Here is a 20,375-nt window from a genome sequence, read left to right on the forward strand (position 1 = left end):
GTCTCTGCGAGCGGTCAAGCGGGAGGGGCAGCGGAGAAAGAGCCCTGAAAGGTTCTAGGAGGCTCTGGCCTAGAAAGGCGCCACGGGCCACAGTCGCAAGCAGTGAAGGCTGCAACCTAGGACTGCACCGGCTCGGGGCCCTTCCGCCCGTTGGGCCCCGCCCAGCCTGCCCAGGCCCGCAGCGAACAGACCCCACTTCCGCTTCCGGCCCCGAGCCAGACGGCAGGCGGCGCGGAGCCAGGCCGAGGCTGGAGGGCGCTTGGCGGCGGCGGCGGGAGCAGCCTTCGCGTGGCGGGTGGGCTCCTGTGAGCGGGCGCGGTGGGCCTCGGAGGGCCTCGGCTGGCAGGGCGGGCCGCCCGGGGCGGATGCGGCGGCCGCTGCCCTCGGGCCCAGCAGCGGCCCCCGGGCGTGAAGGCGACGCGCGAGGCTCAAGGAAGCGAGGCCGGCGGCCAGGGCCAGGAGAAGCAGGAGGCTGCGGCCCTGAGGCCGGGGGACGAGAGGAGAGCAGGCAAAAGAGGAGAATGGTGGCCCGGGCGTCTGGGAGAGAAGAGGTGGAAAGTGACAAGTCGGGTGAGGTGTCCGGGGCTGGGAAGGCTGCTGTGAGGCGGCGAGAGGAGGGTCTGGGGGGCCAGGATGCCTTGGGACCCATCAGAGCCTTAGGGCTTAGAAGAAGCGAAGGAGGCGGAGCTCCCCTTGCAGTTGGGAAGACAGTAAGAAAGCACTCAGGGGTCGCTCCCATTTTGGCATTTGCACCTCAGCCTGCCTCATCGTTGTTTCACACTAGTGTTTAACTTGAATTTGTGTGGGCTTTACCGATGCACGTGGTTGACCAGGAGAGGGGGAAGAACAGGAATTCTCTTAGAAGGTGTTTGCCCTGTTAGGAGCCCTTGGTCAGAATTACTGTAAGAGGAATTCCTCGTAGTGATCCATTTTGGCTAGTGTGAAGTGATATTGGTGCTAGAGGTTATTCAGCTGCCTTGGAATTTATGCAGGTTTGTATGTAGTTCCTTAACAGAAATTAGGTCTTTCATTTAAAAGCAGTTGTATATTCCCATACAGCTGTTCAGGGAAATAAAAGTGGATAGCTTCACAATTTTTAGATTTCAGGTGGTATTGCTTTTTCCTCCTCAATATAAAACCTTTTCTGGTATGTTTTGTTGTTTTGATCAGCCAAGGAAAAAAGAAAAGTTACTGAAGCCTCAAGTGATGATCCACAGCCAGGGATTGACCTGGTAAGAAAGGAATCATTAACCAGTTCGGAATCTTTCCAAACAGTGGAGTGCAGTGAATTTCAAAGTATGGCTTTCTTGCAGTCTTTGGGTAAGGAAGGTTTCATAGAAGGTATTAAAAGAAGAATTCGAATTAAAAAACTTAAAAGCTTAGAAAGCCCACCTTTCAAAATAACTGAAAATAAGGCTACACAAAATATTAAGGTTGAATTCCAAGATGAACTGTACAAGAATACTCCAAAATATTCTTGTAACAGCTTGTCACCTGGAGTAGAAAGTAATTCCATTTTAAAATTACATGATTGCAATTGTTTCCCCCATTCCAAGGGTTGTAATGATGAAAATAACCTTTCATATAAGCCTGATGGTGAACGTATGCATGTACCAGAAAATTCCTCAAAGTTAAAGAAAGAAAACTTTAGGAGTCTTGCAGATAAGAGTGACACAAATAATACTCCTCAGCTTTTACAAACTGGAGAAAACTTAATGGGAGTAAATAAGTTATTGCTTGAAGAAACTGATTTATACCAAAGTAAAAGTAATGGCTTGTTTTCCTGCCTTCAGAATGAAAAAAATAAATACTCAATAGAGGAGAGCAATGTTGGGAGAAAACCCAGGAAAAGGATGAAGGTGTCTGAAAAAGGAGATGAAATGATTATTGAGATGAACTTCTCTAATGTGTATAGCAAGTCTGAATTGGTGTTACAGGAAAATCAAACAGGTGCTGAGGGTAAAGGAGCAGAGACTTTAGAGGCTAAAAAAAGTCCTTTAAAAGTTTTCAGAAAAATAAACCACAATACATTCTCCCCGATGGATCATTTATTAAATCTTCCAGAAACAGCAGGAAAAAAAACAAGTCCTGGACCTCATGTAAATGCAATGTTTCAGAAAACCCTTGAGCCACTTTCAGAAGAAGAAACAAAAAATGCTTCAGAGCCCTTAGGATTTAAAAACATGGAGCCAGAAGAGTATCTTAAGTCGATGCGAAGCTCAGTAGTGAAATTACCTAGTGATTGCCATCTTACTGAAAAGAGATCTTCTCGGGAAGACTTGAGAAATGAAGCTGAAGAATTGAAGTTAGGCTGTCACAGAACAATACCGATGACTGGTAAAAGAATTTGGCCTTGTTATTCCTGTGCTAGAATATCTGCCCAGTATTGGAAAAAGTCTTCCTTGCCCGATACAAATAACTTTCTGCCTGGGTCTCAGGAAAGTTTTAGGCAAGGTGATTTTCTTAAACACCAAACAAATCAAACTCGTGTAACTGATTCTAAATTATCATTACAAAGCTACATAACAGAAACAAACCGTGAATCTTCAAGTAAAGAAAAATTGGATTCTAATTTAAATTGTTTGTCTTCAGTCTCTACAGTAGAACCTACTTTAATGATTATAAAGGAACCCATAATTGATGGTAAAAAGATGAAGTCAGAGGAACCAAGCAGAAGTGGGTCAGAGGTAGTTTCTAATACTACTGAAGATACTCAGCTAACTAATGTGCCTCAAAACTTAACAGGAAGTAAAAAAAAAGATAGAGGGAATTTAACAAAATTTAATTTGACAGTGGCTTCCCAGGATGGCCAGGAAGCAAATAACTCTATAGGCGAAACTATTCATCGAAAAGCATGCATTGCTAAGCAAACCCTTGTGGTTCCAGACTTGGTTAAAATACTGAACACAGGACGGCTGACTAATTTTAAAATTCCGTTACTTAAGAATAAAACAGAAAAAAGAAAAGAAATAAATGCCAGGTCATCAGAGAGAGAAGGATGTAGTCCCCTAGAACTTCTTGACAATTTATCTGGAGCAGAGGTAAGACAAAATAGGAATAAAGAAAATTTCTCTACAGTAACTTTAGGACCTCAATCTTTGAGAATACAAAATAGTGTAACTCCAGTGCAAGCTATTTCTGACTCATGCAGCTGCAAGAATTCCTGTATTATTTCTTCAAGCTTTTTAAAGCAAGGTAATGATAATAAACCATCCAACCACATCTCTGAACCAGGCAATATTATTTCAAATAAGGAAGCTGTTTCTCTCACAGTTGAAAGAAACGCTTTTTCTTGTGATCTTGCATGTATAGAGCAAAGTCCTGCTTTCTGCTCTAATGAACAAGAAACATTCAAACCAGTTTCCTCTGAAGTTAGTGGTAGAGAAATGACTAAGAACTTTTCAGAAATTAAAATGGCATTTCCAGATATTCTTAAAGCATATGAAGATGATGTCCTCTTAATTGATGTCATTCAAGATGACCCAGACCTCTTTGGGGTCTCCAATGAAGGGGAGCTCTCATTTACTTCAGAGTTCCCTATGATAAACCAGGAACCCAATGTTGCTGAAGAGCACCAATCAACAGACTCTAAGCACATGGAACTTCCAGAAAAAAAAGAACCAAGCGATGACTTGAGGTATGCATGTTCAAGTATGCCTTTTGGTGCAGATTATTGTTGGGGGTTTCAAAAGCACTTTCTGCTCTTAAGTATCACTAATTTATTCAGTGATCATTGAAGCTCCATTATTTTTTTTTAAACCCATTTATTTACTAAATGTAATACAGCATATTACTGCTGAGACCTGGACACGTCATTATTCTTAGTCAAAATAAAACAATTACATATATCTTGGAAATTATAATGGGGCAGATTAGCTGTTCAGAATTTAAAAAGATGGTTTGTAAAGTGGCTTTTAAAATTACTAACATTGCTTCTTTCAAAAGTAAATTTGTTTTCCTATTTTCTTTAATTATTACAACTATGCAGATATACTTTTATTTCAGCCAAGTTATTTATTAAGAACTATATGTTTTAACCCATCTTCTGTGGCTTCCTTCTTAGATAAAAAAATTATTTTTTTAAGGAACATAGAAGCCTTAGAAAAGTTTATTTGACATATTTAGGACTTGAGAGTAGAATCAAAAGTTAAACCAGTTTTCACAGGAAAATAGCATTTTCTCATGGTTCTACTTTTTAAGGTGATTGTTATAACTGATGATTTAGCCCCCAAAGAGGGCAAGTTTGCCTGAGGCAACTTTAAAATGGAACCAAGTAGTAACCTTTGTGCTCAGGAATTTGATCCATTCTGGTTGGTCCAAATTTTATATTATGTCATATTTTACTAAACTTTTATGATTCTTTAAGCTCTAATTTATATGTTACAATACTTGAATAAAGGAATGTTTTGTGAACAGACTCAAAAGGAAACATGAAAACGTTTTCTGCTAAGATTCACTGCTACATGACTTAAGTCTCTGGTATTTATAAATTTTATTTAGTTACTTTTGTGATATCATATTCTTCTTGATGTTCTTAGTGCTTCAAGAAATTGTTACTTATCACCAAATAGAATACTTTCTGTCTGCTAAATGGAGGATTAAGAGCTTTATTATTTATTTTTAGTGATGTAATGAGATAGGATTGATAATCTGCCCATTTTGAAGATGGAAAAAATAAATATGACAAGTTGTCACTTGTCCAGGGTCACACTGCTAATAACATAATCTGGATTTAATTTAGGCCTGTCTTACTTTAGAATTAGTGCATAAGAAAAAAAATTAGTGGTTAGGAACTTGACCTTTATAGTCTTTATAGATTTTTAATCTTCTCCTTGTCACCTATCAGCTATGAGACCTTTTACGCAAATTATTTTATCTTATCTGTAAAAAGGGAAGATACTTGCCTCCGGCTCATGCAGGTTAAATCAAAGAAAGGATTTTGGTTTTAGCATGGCACTGGGTGAGGAGTAAGGGTTCAATAGAAGGTAGTTATTGAACGTGATTTTAACTCTTGTTATACCATGCTTCCTTTGAGGAATACAAAGGGAAATTAGAGCAAAATTTGTATTTAAGAGCAAATATCTCTGTTAGCTAATAAGATGTTGATAAAGGGCTACCACCAAAGGTAGAAAGAGAAAACTGTGAATTGGGCAGAAAATTTGTTTTCTGTTCTTTTTTTTTTTTTAAGTATAATGGCTGATTTTGAAAAAGTGATACATGTTCATTACATTAAAAGTATAAAAGGGGGAATCCTACCACCCCAAATAGCAAATTAATTGCTGCAGTGCCTGGGTGGCTCAGTTGGTTAAGTGGCTGCCTTCGGCTCAGGTCATGATCCCAAGGTCCTGGGATCAAGCCCTGAGTCGGGCTCCCTGCTCAGTGGGGAGCCTGCTTCTCCCTCTCCCTCTGCCTGCCGCTCTGCCTATCTGTGCTCACTCTCTATGTCTCTGTCAAATAAATAAAATCTTTAAAAAAAAAAATTGCTAACAATTTGTATTCATTTAGGCATATAGGTAAATATAATTTTATAAAAATTGTATCGTGCCAGTGTTTAGTAAAAACACTTTTATTAACTCTTAATAGAGGGGAGGGGGACTAAAGCAAACCTAAAGGGATTGCTGAAACAATATACTTCTCTATCACAAGAAATTTAGTTTCTAAATGTCTCTCTTAAGTTAATAAGAAAGATTATTTAAAAGTTTGAATTTTATCGTGACTTTTAAAAAATTGTGTCCTAAGTTCAGACAGCATTTGCTTTCCTGACATGAAAGATGAACATAACAGTACACTTTGGCTTTTTCTCCCAGTCTTGCCTCCAACTTTTTTGTTTCAGAAAAAAAAAAGTTTTATATTGTTAAGCCTTGTGTCCTTAACATTCTCATCAGTAATCTGAATTCCCAAAGACTCTTACTTTTAGTTATGTATTTAAATTGATTCAGTCCCTACCACCAATCCTTTTACTTTCCTCTAATATTGACTATTTAGTTGGCTAGATTTCAGAGCAATTTATTTTTTCAAGATGAGTTCATGATGGCTCTGTTCTTTAAGATCTTGGATACATAAGAATGTTGTCTAAGAGCAAATTGGGTATAAACTTCTCAATTTACGTTTTTCCTCTTTACAACTATATAATCATTTCTACCTGCTTTCTGGCTTTGAGTGTTGTTGTGGAAAAGTCTGAAGCCAAACTAATTGTCTGTCACCCCTCTAAACTGCTGCCACTGCTTCCACCATTGTCGTCTTCTTTTCCTTCTCCCTCTTCCTCCTCTGCTCTCGGTTGGTTCTCCTGAACAAGGTGAACCATTTTGATTTGCATTATCAAATTTACTTCAGATGGTCTTTGAACTTCATTTCTCTTTATTTCAAAAGCACCAATTATACTTTTATTGGCTCTTTTTTCTTTCATATCTGCTTCTGAAATTTTGGTTTTCAAGTAAACTTGAAAATTTCCTCAATAGTTATTTTAAGTTTTTTCTGCAATAGAAATACCAGTTTTATAATCATCCACAGTGCTAGGATAAACTTAACAGGGAAAAATTGAGGTATGATAACCAGAGGGTCTGCAAATAGTTGTGCAGAAAGTTGTTAATGGTCTAGAACTAAATGAAGCTTAAAATATAATTTCAAATTTCAAATCTCTCCCTTTTATCAACCAGTTGCTAGTTCATATACTACTTTTTCTTCATGCTAAGACAGTAGGAGGTTGAAGGCTTTTAGACTTGAGTTTGCATTTTACAGGAACAGAAATTAAAGTTGGGAGGGTTAGGCCCAGATACTGTCAGAGGCTCTGGACTGCCTCTTTTGTTAAAACAGGTAGACAAACCTAAGTTAATTCAATTATTGGGGGAAGTGTTCTCAGACCTGGTTAGGGAGAATTTGTAAGATGTTTAAGTTATGTTAGAATGCTTATTCATTGTTGATCAACAGTGGTTAAAGCCCATATTAAAATCCAAATTATTAAAATCATATCGGAACTAACTCACTAACACTTGAACTGATGAGCTTGGCAATGTATAATTTGTGAAATTGGTAAAAGTTTTTGAAGTAGCCTGTAAATACAGTTGGAGATCTGAGAATGTCTGTAATAGTGCTGGACTTAGAACATAAGATTATCTTCAATCACGATTTTATTATATCCTAAAATTTCAGTTGGCTGATATTATACAGTGGACCATTGAGATTTTAAGAATCTGCCAAGTATTCAAGGGAATTATTATGTAGCCTTGGAGGAAAAATCAATATGTCTGAAACAAAAATATATAAACTGAAGTACTAAGAATACTAGTGGTTTAGAAAAAAGGGATGAAAAGGCATCTTGGGAAAGTCAAAATTTCTGCTGATTCTTGAAGTTTGGATTGATTTAGATTTAACAAAGGGGAAGAAGGAAAAAAAGTTTGGTGGGGGGAGAAACATAATGAAGAAAGAGTAGGCAGAAGATAAAGGTAGATATGAATATGGTTGTGTAGGGCAGATTATGAAGCATTTCCTGACTCTTTCAGTGTTAGGAGCCCTTTCTGTTCCCATAGCACCTTTTCTACCTTGCTTATGGCACTGATTTTATGGTAGTATAATTTACATCTTTCTCATCTGTTAAATTCTTGGACTTCTTGAGGGTAGGAAATGTCCATGTTTCACTTACTTTTGCAAGCCCAATCCGTCATACTTTGAGGGAAGGGAGAGAATTAAACTTTTAATTTCTACTATAGTAGACTATTCCTCAGGCATCTAGATTTGAATGTATGTAAGTGGAGACAGTGAATCTTTTCTTTCTAAAGCAAATAGATGTTGATGAATAGTGGGAAATAAGACTGGATAATAGGGTGATGCCAGATTAAGAAGGTTGGAAAGTTGGGCATCAGAATTTGAACTCACCAGTACAGAACTGATGCTGGTGATCAGTGAGAGTTATACCATCTTTGCAAATTGGATTTAAATTCATAAGGAACATTGTACATTCTGGATCTGGTAGTAATAAACACAAACTTACAGAGGGGAAAATGCCTGGCACCAAGGTCATTCAAATGACTCAAAGGTCCTTCTTTCTCTCCCTTGTATATTTGGACTCTGTAACCTGTCTTTCAGGACCCTTACCTTGCTCCATTCTCCCTTTCCACTGAATATCTGAGACATTCTGTAGTGCAAAATTTTACACTCAATTGTCAAAACCGATATTTAGTGTCTACCCTATGATAGATACATCACATATTTTATTTAGTAAAATAATTCTGGGTTGAAACTGACCCTATCTTTTTATTTTAACTTTTTTGAGTATAGTTGACATACAATGTTATATTAGTTTCAGGTATACAGCATAGTGACTCAACATCTCTCTACCCTATGCTGTGCTCACCACAAGTGTAGCTACCATCTCTCACCATACAACACTATTATAATATCATTGACTATTTCCTATGCTGTGCCCTTTATTCCCATGACTTATGCATTCCATAACTAGAAGCCTGTATCTCTTCTCCTTCACCCACTTGTCCCATACCCCTACCCCCCTTCCTTCTGGCAACTATCAGTTTATTCTCTATAGGTTTGATTCTGCTTTTTGTTTATTCATTTGTTTTTTAGATTCCACATATGAGTGAAATCATACAGTATTTGTCTTTCTCAGTCTGACTGATTTCACTTAGCATAATACCCTGTAGGTCCATCCGTGTTGTTGCAATAGCATGATCATCCTTTTTTAGTGCTGTATAATATGTGTAGGTGTGTGTGTGTGTGTGTGTATACTACATCTTCCTTATCCATTCATCTATCAGTGGATACTTAGGTTGTGTCCATATCTTGGCTAATGTAAACAATGCTGCAGTAAACAGAGATGCATATGTTAGTGTTTTCATTTTCTTTCAGTAGTAGCATTATTGGATCATATGGTAGATCTATTTTTAATTTTTTGAGGAACCTCCATACTATTTTCCACAGAGGCTGTACCAATTTGCATTCTCACCAACAGTGCACAAGGGTTCCTTTTTCTCCACATCCTCACCAACACTTGTTATTTCTTGTGTTTTTTATTTTAACCATTCTGACAGGTGTAAAGTGATCTCTCATTGGTTTTGATTTGCATTTTCCTGATGATTGGTGATATTGAGCATCTTTTCATGTGTCCATTGGCCATCTGTGTGTCTTCTTTGGAAAAATGTCTGTTCATTTCCTCCAAAACTAGCTGTCTTTAAAATTGAATCAAAATGTTTAACTTTCCAAAGGACACACAGCTAGTAAGTTAGTAAGGGCTGAGATCTGAACCCAGGGTAACCTGCTCTGAAGTTTGTCTCCCCAGCCCAAAACAATGCTGGGAGAGTGGCATTTTGGTTATTTCTGTCTTTAATTCGATTATTCTACATTTTGCCACAGAACATTAATTTACTTTTGATCTCTTTTCTGTCTCATCTCTTTAAAGTGGCAGGTGGAATAGTATGAAGTGTCATTCTGATTTTTACTTTTGTCTCTTTTGGACCACATAAACCACTGTTTTTTTGTTTTTGCCAGAATATATGGTATTGTACTTGATGAAGTGATCATTTGTAGTATCAGGAGACCTAGCACCTCACACCATGGCATCAGGTTAGGCAACCTCTGGCCAATGAATTGGATAATATGTCTCTGCTTTTGGCCACTGGTATTTGCAGAATAATTGCCCTAGTAAATTTGTGGCAGCCTTGTTCAGAAACAGAGTACGTGAGTGTGTAAATAAATGAACACCGACCACAAGGCAGCTAGTTAACTCTAAAAAAAGCAGTAACATCCTGAATTTTTTTTGGGCAATAGTTTTCAGACTTGTTCTGCTAGTAATTATTATAGAGCAGTTCTGTTCCATCTTTTTGTCAATTATCCTTAGTAAAGAGTCATAATTGCATTATAATCCAGTACATACATAGGAATATGTGAAACAGTAGATGTACAAAAACAATATTTTCTTTACTACAAGGGATGTTGTATCATATTTTGTATTTTATTTTGTTTTATAAAAAAAATCCTGGGTGGAACACATTAAACTTCATCGTCCCCTTGTAAAATGCTCTGGTTAGAGGATAAACTTGATGTAATCCATGTAGTTCTTCAGAAGCCTCTTTTACTCCCCTCTCCTTTTTGCTCAGATCTTCTCTTTTGCTTCCCTGTACTTCTTCTGTAGCCTCACCCAAGTCTGTTTCTTTCCTTTCTTCCTCCTACCCTTCATTTAAAAAAAAATTATTTAAATTCAGTTAACATATAGTGTATTATTAGTTTCAGAGTTAGAGATCAGTGATTCATCAGTTGTGTGTAACACCCAGTGCTCATTACATCAAGTGCCCTCCTTAATGCACATCACCAAGTTACCCCCTCCCTCCACCCACTTCCCCTCCAGCAACCCTCAATTTCCTATGATTAAGAGTCTCTTATGGTTTGTCTCCCTCTCTATCTCATTTTTTTTTCTTTCCTTCATTTTTGAACCTTCCCACTCCATCAAGGCAGAGCTATATCTTTCTATTCCACCAGTGCAAAACTATAAAATAATTTGCGTGGATTATAATGTTGCTTTATTTTTTTTTTAAACTCAGATGAATTTAACCTCTTTATGGCTCTCAAATTCAAAACAAAACTAAATTACTTCTAATAAGAGTGGCATGTGCAATTTTACCTTCTTTGTGAGTTATTCATACTAAAAAGTTTCTCACGCTTATAAACTATGCCAGCAATATTAAAAAATACTGTTTTAATATAGTACTTTCAAATTAAAGCAATACACTTGCTATACCTTTTTATTTTTTTATTTTATTTATTTATTTATTTATTTATTTATTGCAGGAATAACCTATGTGTCTGGAGCTATACCTATTTGAGAATGTAACTTTCAGGATAATTAGCAACTGCAAAAACATCCCTCAATTCTTCTCTCTTTGGGTCACTTAATTGTATTCATGTTATTACTTTAATATCTCCCACAGTTTTTCCTTCCTCTCAATTCTCACTGCTACTATTTAATTCATCGTGCTCCTAGATTATTGTAATGAACTCCTGGTTAATCTTCCTGAATTCTTTTAGTTTATACTCCTTCATAGTGATATTCTGAAATAGAAATTGATCTGCCAGTGACTGCTATATTGCTTCAGTGGCTTTGAGCCATCTGAGGATAGAGTCTAAATTGCTTGGCATGTCTTTTTAAGGCTCTTTAGTGGATTGCATCCATTCTGTCTTCGACAACTATGATTTTAGTGGGGAGGATAGGGGAGTGAAAGGCTAATGAAAGATAAGCACAACAATCAGCTCACTGTTTTCACAGTATGTCATGTTGAATCCTTTTGCATATGTTTGGTTTTTTTTTTTAAGATTTTTATTTATTTGAGAGAGAGCATGAGTGGGTGGGGGGCGCGGGGCAGGGGCAGGGGGAGAGGGAGAAGCAGACTCCTTACTGAGCAGGGAGCCAGATACAGGGCTCAGTCCCAGGCCCCTGGGATCATGACCTGAGCCAAAGGCAGACGCTTAACTGACTGAGCCACCCAGGCACCCCTGCATAACAGGCGCCCCTGCATGTTTCTTTACCTGGAAGTCCCTTTCTTTTTATTCAGTTATCCTTCAAATCTCATCTGAGCTGTTATTCTAGGAATTTGTTCCAATAGTTCTCTTGGCACATATCTCAGTATATTATGTCTGTCTGTATGTGAGTTCCTAGACAGGAGAGGCATCTTCATTTGAGTCTCCCTAGTGTCGGGCCAGGAAGATGTTAGGTGCTAAGTATACGGAGAGCAACTAGACACACATGGGCCTTGTCCTCACTGAGCTTTTGATCCACCAAGAGAGGCAGATAATTAAGCCAGTACAATCAAATAGGATAGGAGAAGTGCAAGATGTTACAGGCTTCCTGGTCAAAATGACATTTAAGATGAACACTAAAGGATTAGTAGGAATTAGCCAATTGGTGAAGAAAAATAAATAGAATTTTGTCATAGAAGAACTAGCCAATGTAAAGGCCCACAGAGAAAGGCATGTCATAACTGAGAAACAGAAATAACGTCCCAAGGCTTAGGGTTCATATGGCAAAAAATAAAGCTACAAAATGTGCAGAAAGCTCAGTCATTAAGGACCTTTCAAATAGGATGACCATAGAATTTATTTTCTGAACTGCAAAACTTTTGAGAGTGAAATGAGGAGCTTTTAATAAGATATGCCAAGACAACAGGCATAAACAGACCATCCTAGATAAACTAGAAGTCATGGTGAGTTTGAACTTTATCCTAAGAGAATTATAGGGATTCGCCAAAGGACTTTTAAATAGACCAGATTTCCATTTTAAAAATCATTATAGCTCTGGTGTGGAGAATAAATTGGTAGGGAGCTATTGTAATAATTAGGCCAAAGGACATGATGACTTCAAACAGAAATGGGAGTGTATTTGAAAGAGATTTAGGACATGAAGATTGATTAATCTGATTGATTAATCAGAGATAGGAGTTAAGAATGATACCTGGTTTCTCTCTTATTTCAAAGAAAGGCATTATAATTCTCTGATATGAAGGGGCAAGATTGGGGATGTGTTCTGGTCATGATGTCAAATTTAGACATGTTGAGTTGGAGAGATCTTAGAAATACTAAAATGGAGATATTTAGTAGATAGAATCCAGAAGAGGGAAAGAATTAGGGGAGGAGATTTGCATATTACAGGTCTTCTGTTTGTATTATTGTTTTCTCATTCTTTAAACTGTGTATTTCTGATTGTTTCTAGGTTTTATGTCAGGGAGCAAATACTTCATGTTTTCCAAAGACTTTATAAAGAATGATGTATATAAAATGTTTTATTTGGTTTTTCTCTTTCATGGGTAGGAAGTAATCCTGAACCAATGAGCAGTCGTAGAGCTGTAAGATAGGTTTAATAAAACTAATTTATTAAATGAAAAAAATGGGGTATTATGGGTATTTTTTGTATTTTATTCTGTGTACTTTTATATATTTCTAATTTTTAAAAAATGGAATGATGTTTGGCCATTTATTTTTAAGTGGCTCCTATAGATGTAGTTTTCATTTGTTGAGCCTATGCTATTGGGGTTTTTTTTTTTCTGGCTTTTGTTTTGTTTGTTTTTAGATTTTATTTATTTGTCAGAAGGAGAGAGAGAGAGAGAGAACAAGCAGGCTGGCAGAGGGAGAAGCAGGCTTCCTGCTGAGCAAGGAGCCCAGTGTGGGACTTGATCCCAGGATCCTGGGATCATGACTTGAGCTGAAGACAGACGCTTAACCGACTGAACCAGCCAGGTGTCCCTGTGCTATTGGCTTTAAAAACATTTTATCTCATTTAATCCTCATAATAACTTCACGGATAGGTGATAATTCCCATTTTACAGATATGGTTAGACTCAAAGAAATTACATAATGTTGCTATAGTTGACATAGTTAAGTGGCAGAACAATATTTGAAGCCAACTTGGTTAAACTCTGATTTCCGTACCCTTGACCTTTAGACCATATGTGGTCTTTAGAGACTACAAAAAAAAGGATTCAAACTGTTCTCAAACTATCTTCCTTTTACATTGGCAGTAAAATATATATACACATACTTCAGAATAGAAGTTAAGTGTCAGCTTATATTGGTGTAATACTTTAAAATTGTTTTGAATGCTTGATATATGTCATCAGGTTCTCTCTGAGTAACCATTTGAATGGCAGCACTCCCTAACAATTGTGGCATATGTGTGTGATTAAAGAACCAAATGAGGAATCTACTTGGGTATGCTGGGTTCTGAGCTCCAGTGTAGTACTCTGTCCTTGGAGGACTTGAGCTGATATTCACCAGCTACTAATGCTGGTAGTATATAATGTTGAGAAGTAGATAGTTCTGTGTAGAATCCTTTATAATGTTCAAGCTCTGTTTGCTTTATAATAGAAAACTTCCTATACTGGATCCTGGAATGATGAAGTCAGAGATCTGTGCTTCCTTATCAGCAGGTAAAATTTGACATTTTCAAAATATGCAGTATTGAAATATCTTTTTATATCTCTATTTGGGCCTAGTCAAAATTAATTCATTAAATAGGAAGCTCTTCATTTTAGAGTCTGTTAACTATATGTTTTATGGTTTGTCAGTTTTCCTCAGTTTTAATTGCTTGGTTGGCAGATAAGATTTTGAGAAATTTTCCATTTGATTAGTTAGTAAATAACTTTGTTAGCGTTATCTACGAAGGATAGATCATTGACCTTAGAAACTTTTGTGGCCTTATTTTGAAATGGAAATATATGTTTAAGCTTTATCACATTTTAAATCTGAACCCTTATTAGAATTTTTTATAATTAACAGTTTATCATAAGTTTAAATACTTGGATCCTTACTTCACAGGAAATATTTTGAAAGTTAATTGTATTTTGATTTTCAAGTTTTAAAAATATATTCAACGTAGCTGGACATAAGAAACATTTTTACATTTATCTTGATATATCTCAATTATGTCTTAGTGCCAATTCTTTTTATATCGTATAGTGGAGTTATTTTAAAAGAGAGGGAGGAATAATTGTATAGTTTGCTGAAAACTACTTCACATTGGTCACATTGGACTTTAAATAGAGTCTCTGAATTCTAACTCATTTTTAGAACAATCTTTGAATGATTTAGTTATTTTGCTGTATAAAGTTTCTACAGTTGAATATTATTTCTTTTCAGCAAATGAGTTAAAACATGATTCCAAAGGTGAAAACATTTCCTTAGGGGAAGTTACTAATGAGACCTGTGAAAGTGAAAAGCTGGGAGACTTCAGTGAACACATAAAAAGTTCAGACTTGGATGAAGAGGTACTAGGGAATCTTGTATTTTGTTATTTCCTGGTCTAAATCATGGTAATGCAGGAATTCATCTTAACAGTACTGTCAGTAGTTCAGACCTGGATGAACAGGTGCTGTGGAGAATCTTTTTTTTTTCCTTTAAATTCAATTAGCCAACATATAGTACATCATTAGTTTCAGATGTAGTATTCAGTAATTCATCAGTTGCATATAACACCCAGTGCTCATCACATCATGTGCCCTCCTTAATGCCCATGATCAATTACCCCATTCCACCACCCACCTCCCCTCCAGCAACCCTCAATTTGTTCCCTATAGTTAAGAGTCTCTCATGGTTTTTCTCCCTCTTTGATGACTTCCCATTCTGTTTTTCCTCCCTTTCCCTATGGTCCTCTGCACTGTTTCTTATATTCTACCTATGAGTGAAACCATATGATAATTGTCTTTCTCTGATTGACTTATTTCACTTAGCATAATACCCTCCAATTCCATCCATGTCAGACTGAATGGTAAGTATTCATCCTTTCTGATGGCTCAGTAATAGTCCATTGTATATATACACCACATCTTCTTTATCCATTCATCTGTTGATGGACATCTAGGCTCTTTCCACAGTTTGGCTATTGTGAACATTGCTGCTATAACCATTGGGGTGCGGGTGCCCCTTTGGATCACTACATTTGTATCTTTTGGGTAAATACCCAGTAGTGTAATTGCTGGGTCGTAGGGTAGCTCTATTTTTAACTTCTCGAAGAACCTCCATACAGTTTTCCAGAGTGGCTGTACCAGCTTGCATTCCCACCAACACTGTAAGAGGGTTCCCCTTTCTTCACATCCTCACCATGGCTGTTGTTTCCTGAGTTGTTAATTTTAGCCATTCTGACTGGTGTGAGGTGGTATCTCATTGGGGTTTTGATTTGTATTTCCCTGATGCCAAGTGTTGTGGAGCATTTGTTCGTGTGTCTATTGGCCATTTGTATGTCTTCTTTGGAGAAATGCCTGTTCATGTTTTCTGCCCATTCCTCAATTGGATTGTTTTTTGGGTGTTGAGTTTGTTAAGTTTTTTAGAGATATTGGATACTAGCCCTTTATTTGATACGTCATTTGTAAATATCTTCTCCCATTTTGTAGGTTGCCTTTTAGGTTTGTTGACTGTTTCCTTTGCTGTGCAGAAGCTTTTGATCTTGATGAAGTCCCAGTTGTTCATGTTTGCTTTTGTTTCCCTTGCCATTGGAGACAGATGTTGCTGTGGCCAAGGTCAGAGAGGTTGCTGCCTGTGTTCTCCTCTAGGATTTTGATGGATTTCTGTCTTTTGTTGAGGTCTTTCATCCATTTTGAGTTTATCTTTGTGTATGGTGTAAGAGAATGGTCCAGTTTCATTCTTCTGCACGTGGCTGTCCAATTTTCCCAGTGCCATTTATTGAAGAGAGATTATCTTTTTTCCATTGGATATTCTTTCCTGCTTTGTCAAAGATTAGTTGACCAAAGAGTTGAGGGTCCATTTCTGGGTTGTCTCTTCTGTTCCATTGGTCTGTGTGTCCATTTTTATGTCAGTCCAATACTATCTTGATTACAACTTTGTAATAGAGCTTGAAATCAGGCATTGTGATGCCACTAGCTTTGCTTTTTTTTTTTTTTTTTTTCCAACAATCCCCTGGCTATTCAGGGTCTTTTTTGGTTCCATACAAATTTTAGGATTATTTGTTCTAGCTCTGTGAAAAATGTTGATGGTATTTTGATAGGGATTTCATTGAATGTGTAGATTGCTCTGGGTAGTATAGACATTTTAATGATATTTGTTCTTCCAATCCATGAGCATGTAATGGTTTTCCATTTGTTTGTGTCTTCCTCAATTTCTTTCATACGTGTTCTGTAGTTTCCAGAGTATAGATCCTTTACCTCTTTGGTTAGGTTTATTCCTAGGTATCTAATGGTTTTTGGTGCAATTGTTAGTGGGATCTATTCCTTAATTTCTCTTTCTTACGGTCTCATTGTTAGTGTATGGAAATGCTGCTGATTTCTGTGCATTGATTTTGTATCCTGCCATGTTGCTGAATTGCTGTATGAGTTCTGGCACTTTTGAGGTAGAGTCTTTTGGGTTTTCCACATAAAGTATCATGTCATCTGCAAAGAGTGAGAACTTGACTTCTTCTTTGCCAATTTGAATTCCTTTTATTTCTTTTTGCTGTCTGATTGCTGAGGAACCCCCATACTGTTTTCCAGAGTGGCTGTACCAGCTTGCATTAACAAGTGGTCAGAATGGGCATCCAGTCGTGTTCCTGATCTTAGGGGAAAAGCTCTCACTTTTTCCCCATTGAGAATGATATTCTCTGGGGGTTTTTTGTAAGTAACTTTTATGATATTGAGGTATGTTCCCTCTATCCCTACACTGTGGAGAGTTTTAATCAAGAAAGGTTGCTGTATTTTGTCAAATGCCTTTTCTGGATCAGTTGAGAAGATCATATGGTTCTTGTCCTTTCTTTTTTTTTTTAATTTTTTTAAATTTATTTATTCATGAAAGTGAGAGAGAGAGGCAGAGGCAGAGGGAGAGAAGCAGGCTCCCCACCTAGCAGGGAGCCCGATGCGGGACTCGATCCCAGGACCCTGGGATCATGACCTGAGCCGAAGGCAGACGCTTAACTGTCTGAGCCACCCAGGCGCCCCTGTCCTTTCTTTTATTAATGTGATGTATCACGTTGATTGATTTGCGAGTGTTGAACCATCCTGGCAGCCCAGGAATAAGTCTCACTTGGTCAGTGAGTAATCCTTTTAATGTACTATTGGATCCTGTTGGCTAGTATCTTGGTGAGAATTTTGGCATCCATCTGTCAGGGATATTGGTCTTTGTCTGGTTTTGGGATCAAGGTAATGCTGGCCTCATAGAACAAGTTTGGAAGTTTTCCTTCCATTTCTGTATTTTGAAACTGTGGAGATTCTTTTGCATTTTCTTATTTCTTGGTCTGAATAGTTGTAATACAGATTCATCATAACAGTATGGTCAGGTGATAAGTGTAACTTACTTATTGAGTAAAAGAATCACATCATTCTGCCCAGAGGATATATTGTTTGATACTTTGTATAAGCACACTATCAACAGGTTTCCTTTGTCTGGGAAAGTGGGGTGTTTAATTATGTATTTAGCCTTTTTTTTAGTATCCTGAAGTTGATCTCAAACTTACATAAATCTAAATTGTTACATATTTTCCTGCCTCATTAAACACAGAGTACTGAATATCATTTGATCTTTGAAATTTAAGAATATCATAGTACCTGAGGGCTATGAATGCACGTATCAGCTATTTAACCACAGACATAGAAGGCATAGGAATTGGAGCTAAACCTAACTTGATGGTGGAACATACCACTGGCATATGATATGGGGAAAAATTTAGATACCAAGTTTATTCTTGTTTTCTGCCAGAAAAAGTGTGTGATTGTCTTAACCTTTTGCATAATTTAATTGACTCCTAGGCAACTATTTCATATTTTCTTTTTTCTCATTATTCCTTCTTATTCATCCTCACAGCTGATAGTCTAGTTTTGTACTTCACCAAAAAATTCGAAGTAACTGGAAAAGAACTTCCTAATTCCCTACCAATACATTAGCCCCCTTAACCTGCATCTGCTCCCAAAACTCCAGCTTCTCCTCAATTACAGTAGATGATCTAGCCAAGGTTATTTCTTCCACCTGTGTGTTAAAGTCCATCTCTTCTCTCTCTTAAAATACTACTCCAGTAATTCTTCTTTTATTATGGGATTATTCTCATCAGTATATAAACATGCTGTTCTCTCATCTTCAAACAAAACAAAACAAACAAAATAAGATGATTCCATAGTCCGATTTTTCTTTTCAGCTGTCATCCTATTTCTCAAAGGCTTATCTTTACCCACCATCTCTAGTTTCTCTCCTCTGGTTCTCTTGAACCCATTCCAAAGTTATTTGCCGGGCGCCTGGGTGGCTCAGTTGGTTAAGCGACTGCCTTCGGCTCAGGTCATGATCCTGGAGTCCCAGGATCGAGTCCCGCATCGGGCTCCCTGCTCGGCAGGGAGTCTGCTTCTCCCTCTGACCCTCCTCCCTCTCATGCTCTCTGTATCTCATTCTCTCTGTCTCAAAGTTATTTGCCTTCACTGCAACTAAAACTATCCTTAAACTCTCCAGTGACCTCCTTGTTGCTGGATCTAATGGACATTATCTGTCTTAATCTTACTTGACCTATCATCTTTATTTGTCACAGTTGATGACACTTTCCTTAAAACCCCGACTTTCAGGGTAGACATACATGCCTGGTTTATTTTCTGCCTTTTTGTCTGCAACTTCCGAGTTGATTTTGCTGGTCTCTCCTGATCTCCCTGAATTCTACATATGGGAGTTACTCAGAGCCTAGACCATGATGTGTTCTTTCTTATCTAGATTTGCTCATTAGATGGTCCCATCCAGCTTCATTGCATTAAATGCCATCTCTGTGCTAAGACTCTCAAATTTATAACTGCATCCTGAACTACTTCTCTGAACTGCAGACCTTTATGTCTAGCTGCCTACTGAATTTGTCCATTTACATGTCCAATTGGACATCTCAAACTTAACATGTTCAAACTGAATTCCTGAAATATCTATATACAGCCTATTAGAGACTCATTTCAGATGTAAGGACACATATAGACTGAAAGCAAAGGAATGGAAAAAGATGTTCCTTGAAAATGGAAACAAAAAGCTGGTGTAGCTATACATATATCAAACAAAATAGACTTTAAAACAGAGAGTGTAATTAAAGACAAAGGCAATACATAATGATAAAGTAGTCAATCCAGCAAGAAAATATAACATTTATAAATATATATGCGCCTAACATAGGAGCACCAGAATATATAAAGTAGATAATAACAGACCTAAATGGATAAATAGACAGCAATACAATAATAGTAGAGGACTTTAACATCTGACTTACATGGGTCATCAAGATCGAAAATCAATAAGGAAACATAAGCCTTAAGTGACATATTTAAGATGAGATGGACTTAATAGATATATATGGAACATTCCATCTAAAAACAGCAGAATATACATTCTTCTTAAGTGCACACAGAACATTCTCTAGGATAGATAATGTGTTAGGCCACAAAGCAAGCCTCAATAAATGCAAGAAAATTTAAATCATATCAAGCATCCCTTCCTACCACAATTGTATGAAACTAGAATTCAGTTACAAGAAGAAAATTGGAAAAATCACAAATAATCTGGAGATTTAACAACATGCTACTGAACAATCGACGGGTCATAGAAGAAATCAAGAGAGAACTCAAACAGTAACTAGACACAATGAAAACAGAAATAGGGCATACAAAAATCTATGCAAAAGCAGTTCTAAGAGGGAATTTCATAGCATTCAGGTCTACCTCCAGAAACAAGAGAAATCTCAAACAACTTAACTGTACACCTAAAGGAACTAGAGAAAGAATAAACAAAGCCAAAAGGTAATAGAAGGAAGGAAATAATAAAGGTCAGAATGGAAATAAGTGAAATAGAGAATAAAAAGGCAATAGAAAATATCAATGACTCATAAGAGTTGGTTCTTTGAAAACAGAAAATTGACAAACTTTTGGCTAGACTAACCAAAAAAAAAAGTG

At 37.2% G+C, this 20,375-nt stretch overlaps 1 protein-coding gene across 1 annotated transcript in view; it reads left to right on the forward strand.

The window, feature by feature from the left end:
* The first annotated feature begins 365 nt into the window (after window positions 1-365).
* TOPAZ1 (testis and ovary specific TOPAZ 1) overlaps window positions 366-20,375 on the forward strand; it is a 104,099-nt gene continuing 84,089 nt past the window's right edge. The window contains 6 exon segments of the mRNA XM_021677527.2: window positions 366-631; window positions 633-710; window positions 1,039-1,040; window positions 1,171-3,637; window positions 13,861-13,922; window positions 14,632-14,759. Of these exon segments, the coding sequence (XP_021533202.1) occupies window positions 366-631; window positions 633-710; window positions 1,039-1,040; window positions 1,171-3,637; window positions 13,861-13,922; window positions 14,632-14,759 (3,003 nt within the window).

The sequence above is a fragment of the Neomonachus schauinslandi genome, chromosome 1 (assembly GCF_002201575.2).
Source record: "Neomonachus schauinslandi chromosome 1, ASM220157v2, whole genome shotgun sequence".
Lineage (NCBI taxonomy): Eukaryota > Metazoa > Chordata > Mammalia > Carnivora > Phocidae > Neomonachus > Neomonachus schauinslandi.